We start from the raw sequence: 4559 nt of genomic DNA on the forward strand, positions 1-4559 counted from the left end.
CTCTCGCGGTTTCACACCAGTCTCCTGTGAAGTGTGTGCCATCATTGATACAGCTTAAAACCTCATCTGCTATAATTCGCTTCGTCATAATCTTATACACTAGACTGTATGCTTCCTTATTACCTTATTTAGAGACAAAGTCTTTCCAGCTTTGGTTCTTAGCTCGGGTAACCTCGGCAGTGTAAGTTTTTCTGAGACGCATATAGTTATGCTTCAGATTAAATCTCGCAGCATCTTCCTTTTCTCTCTGGAATCTCCTCCTTGCTCCATTAACCCCGCCTTTCAGCCTGGTAAGACCCTCATTACACCAGGGAACAGACCTACCAAACTTATTTTTTCTGGGGATTGCAGCTTTACCCGCACTTCGTATTGCCTCAGTGATTTGACAGGCTCTGACTTCTGCATGTTTCTTATCAGAGACCGACCATTCTAAATTACCGGCCTCAGCATTGAACTTTTCTCGAAAAGCCTTCCAGTTTGCTCTCGTGATGTTAAATCTTGCCTCCCGAATTACGCAACTGCACTCAGCACTTTTTAGCATAGTGACCAAAACCCTATGGTCACTGTTAGTCCACCTCACTTCGACTTTCCAGTTCCCTATCAATGGATAGAGACTAGGACTAGAAAGAGTTACGTCAATGTTACTGACTCCATTGGTGGATGTAAAGGTATGGTTAAAACCCTCCTCATTAACGACAAACCACCTAGACAATGCCAGAAAGCCTTCTAGCTTTAGACCTTTTATATCAGAAGATCCACTCTGCCACAGAGGGGAGCATGCGTTAGCCTCCATTCCTATAATCACTCTCTTCCCCCGAAGCTCTTCTTTGATACGCATAAGTTGCTCCACTTGGGGACCAATTTCGGACGAAGGTCAGCAGTACACTGACACCACGAAAAGCTCCCCAAACCAGCTGGAGATCTGTGCGCATACACACATTGGTGTACTCAAGTGTCTCAGCACCAACACATCGAACGATGCCTCTAGCACCACAATACATGCCCTAATTGTCTCATCCTGGCGAGACTCCGCAAGAACCCGGTTCGATGTCATTCCGAGGCTACAAACAGCCCCTTTCACGACACAGGCCTCCTGTACAAGGAGGATGGAGGCTCGCTTAGACGCAGCCATTTCCCTCAGCTCAGCCGATGCTACCCTTCCTTTCCCTAAATTGTGCTGAAAGATTGTCAGTTCAGCAGTATTCCTGTCCATGATCAATAGTTTGCTCATATCTAGCCGGTGCCACCTTGTATGAGGGACAGTTCTTATCGAATATGCCATGGGCATGAGGCCTCCTCCTCCTCGATCACAATCCACAGGACCCTGGCCTATCAGAATCAGGGCAATCATCCCTTCGGTGATCAACTTTGCCACAGTGCGAGCAGGTTTCGTTATCTGCTTTACAATGTTTCGCAATGTGCCCCAGATCTAAACACCTGTAGCACCTCGTTAAGGATATGAAATCCGAGACCCTACATCTAGCCCATCCCACGTATATTCTCTTGGCCTTTCTCAATTTATTGCCAATCTCAGGGGATGTCTCTACCACCCAATTCCTTATATCCTGATTCTTTTTCCCTACATTAATTCTGGGATTACATGACTCTCTGAAGGAATCCCAGTTAGTTTCTTGGAAAATCTCTGCATTCTGTTTGAGGATTGCCTCCTTGAGGTCCTCCCCATGCATATAGCCTGGAACATCATATATGATAAACCTAGGCTTCCTAGCTGGAAGCCTAGTCACCGATAAGCCTGTATGACCTAGACTCCGACAATCAGTGATCTTCTGCAGATCAGTACTTGCAAGCGTTTCAACGAAGACCCTACCTTCACTAGCCAACCTAATGTTTTTGACCCTAATCTGATTCTTAACAGGATCTATTGTTTTGAGAAGAGCTTTCTTAAACTCTTCAGCAGAGGTCAATTCTTTTGTTATAGTAGTAACCATTAGCGTGTTATTATTCCTGGATCGCTTCTTGCTACCCACAGTAGCCCCAGTCGATCTGCCCGCTATAGCTCTTGATGGAGCATTCTGTTGCTTCTTTTTCTCAGACCTGACAACTTCAGAGAATTTGAGTAAACAAAATCGCGAGCAAGCGAGACAAACAAGCAGATGTTCTGAAAATCAAGGTCGCGAGTGCGCGGAAAAACAGGTCACAGCTATCCGAGGAATTTGGGTCGCGCGCGCGCAAAACAAACGAAGTGTCGTACGAGTGCACGAAAAACAACGCGATACCTTACCTCGAGGCAAGGTCACAAAACAATAACAAGGTTAAAGAGACGACCGAGTTAAATAATAGAAGCGCGAGTGCGCGTAAACAAAGGTTAATAAACGGTGAGCAAGCCATTGGCCTAAAGCGGATAAATTCTTTTAAGGTCAATTGTGTTAACTTTCGCGAAGTCAAAGCGGAACTTAGTGCCAGATATGACGAGTATGCAGCGTACTCCTAACAAAAGGAAAGGGGAGATGCGCAGCGGTAAGGTGAGAGAGGTTGCAAGACCCTTGCAACCGTCCGCTAATTTTCTTAACAGCCAGATAACTAATAGAAAGGCTGAATTAATTATAGGTCGAACCACAACAACCAATGGGACAAACGACCACGGTAGCTATGAAGAAATGCTATATCGCAACAACAAGCGAAGAAACCACCACAGGCACCGAGAAGTTGCCGGAACGAGACAACGACAAGGAGACGTAGATTCTCATTATCCACCAATAGCAATATGAAGATGTCCAGTTATTATTCATTTTATGCTTATTATTAAGATTATATTCGTTATATTTTATTCTATTAAATTATTTAGCTATTACGTTTAACGTACACACGGTGGATTAGTCGTGAACTCACTTTATTTAATTATTTTCATATTATTTAATTGTTCAATGTCCAAAGATGACAAATTACTAAGGATTAAAGATTCATATTATATGCTTAGAGTTTAAACCTACAATACTGTTTTAATAAAGATTTTATATTTTCCTACCTTAAAAAATAACAATAATTACCTTAAATAAATATATTTTCAACCTACCTGAACATCCTGCAAAACACAGAAGCCGTAAGGCGAACCAATTCCATCCAGCGTGATAACCTAGAAATAAAATAGAAATTAGATCAAAGAAACATGTTAAACTATAAATAGATAAAGATACTGAAAACACTTACCCATAAAACATGCGCTGAGATCGTTTTGGAGACCCTAAAAAAAGAAAACATTGTTAACAGCCGCCGAAGAGCGAATACTTACCATAAAGGTTTGTAAAACACGTTATTTTATTATTTCAACATAAAGGCGAGTCAGCCGAATTATTTTACTCATTTCGTAATTATTTTACGTATCCTGAATTAATTGGAACACATCTCCGTAGTTAGAGAGAGAAAATAGAATTATTGCATTAGTAAGACAAGGACAGATCATCAAAATTATTAAAAGTCAAAACCCGGCTAAAAAGCTATTTAATTAATTATTCCATATTGTTCTGTAATTATTTAGAGTCAGATTGAATTATTTAGAGTCACAATTAATTGTTTAAAACATTTACATCACAAAGTTCCAATTAAAGCAAGATTACATAAAGGTGCAGTTAAGACACCAGAAAGGACCTTAAGCTTGACATACGAATGTTATAATTAATATTTTGGAATTATTAGAGGCATATTAAATCATTACGAAAATCAGTTGAATTATTTATAACAATTTAGAATTATTATCGAGCCGTTTAAGCACTATTCACAGCACCCCAGAATTATTTAAGGTACATACACATTCGTATCTCAAGGATTTGTTAATTATCTATTTATTTGAATTATTTCGGTAAACCGGAGAGTTATTTCAATAAAGACTAATTATTTAGAGTCATCTTGAATTATTTCACACATATTTTACGATAAAAGAATTATTCCAATTATTTGATTGGTTGCCGAAATGGTCCGACTGAAATATTTAATTATTCGCGTAAATAAATGTTAAAAAGCGAAAGTCCATAAAGATTTTATGTTCAGGATATTATTCTTTAATTATTTAAGCCATTTATAACCTTGAAAGGCCGGTATGAATGAGTTACTAAGAAATTACTAAATTCGGGAACACCGAACCAACTATGGAAAAAGGTACAGACCGTTTCTTCCTGGCCATCTTGCCAGCGAAGCCGGCCATGTTAGTCAGTCACTGCCGAACTACCAAACACGACGGACGTGCGTCGTGCCGGTCATACTCAACGATTGCGTAACCGCTAATACCGTGAAAAAACACGTAATACCGTGACGCGGCAAAGCGCGTTAACGCTAAATAAGCATCGCGAAGCGCGAATATACGCGAAATTCCGCGAATTAACGTGAAATACGGAAGAATTCCGCACGTGCACATAAAGTACGGGAAAACGGCAAAAATACGCCGTAATTAATTACTAAACGTCTTCGACACGTTACCCGTAAACGCCACGCGTCGTGATAACGCGAAATAATCGAGAAATTAACCTCGATTCCGTTGTTGCTAAGCGGGTGATGCAACATCGCGTCATCTCGTAGAGCGGCCATATTGGGCACCGCCATTACGT

The 4559-nt window shown here is 40.7% G+C and overlaps 1 protein-coding gene across 1 annotated transcript; it reads right to left on the reverse strand.

Annotated features, from left to right (window-relative positions):
• Positions 1 to 124: 124 nt before the first annotated feature.
• Positions 125 to 793, reverse strand: LOC108759250 (uncharacterized). Its single transcript, XM_018504596.1, has one exon. It carries the CDS (start codon positions 791 to 793, stop codon positions 125 to 127), a length of 669 nt encoding a protein of 222 aa, XP_018360098.1.
• Positions 794 to 4559: the final 3766 nt, after the last annotated feature.

The sequence above is a fragment of the Trachymyrmex cornetzi genome, unplaced genomic scaffold (assembly GCF_001594075.2).
Source record: "Trachymyrmex cornetzi isolate Tcor2-1 unplaced genomic scaffold, Tcor1.1 scaffold1759, whole genome shotgun sequence".
Taxonomy (NCBI): domain Eukaryota; kingdom Metazoa; phylum Arthropoda; class Insecta; order Hymenoptera; family Formicidae; genus Trachymyrmex; species Trachymyrmex cornetzi.

Coding starts and splice junctions, on each gene's coding strand:
- LOC108759250 (XM_018504596.1), bottom strand. CDS start 793: ATGGAGGCTAACGCATGCTCCCCTCTGTGGCAGAGTGGATCTTCTGAT.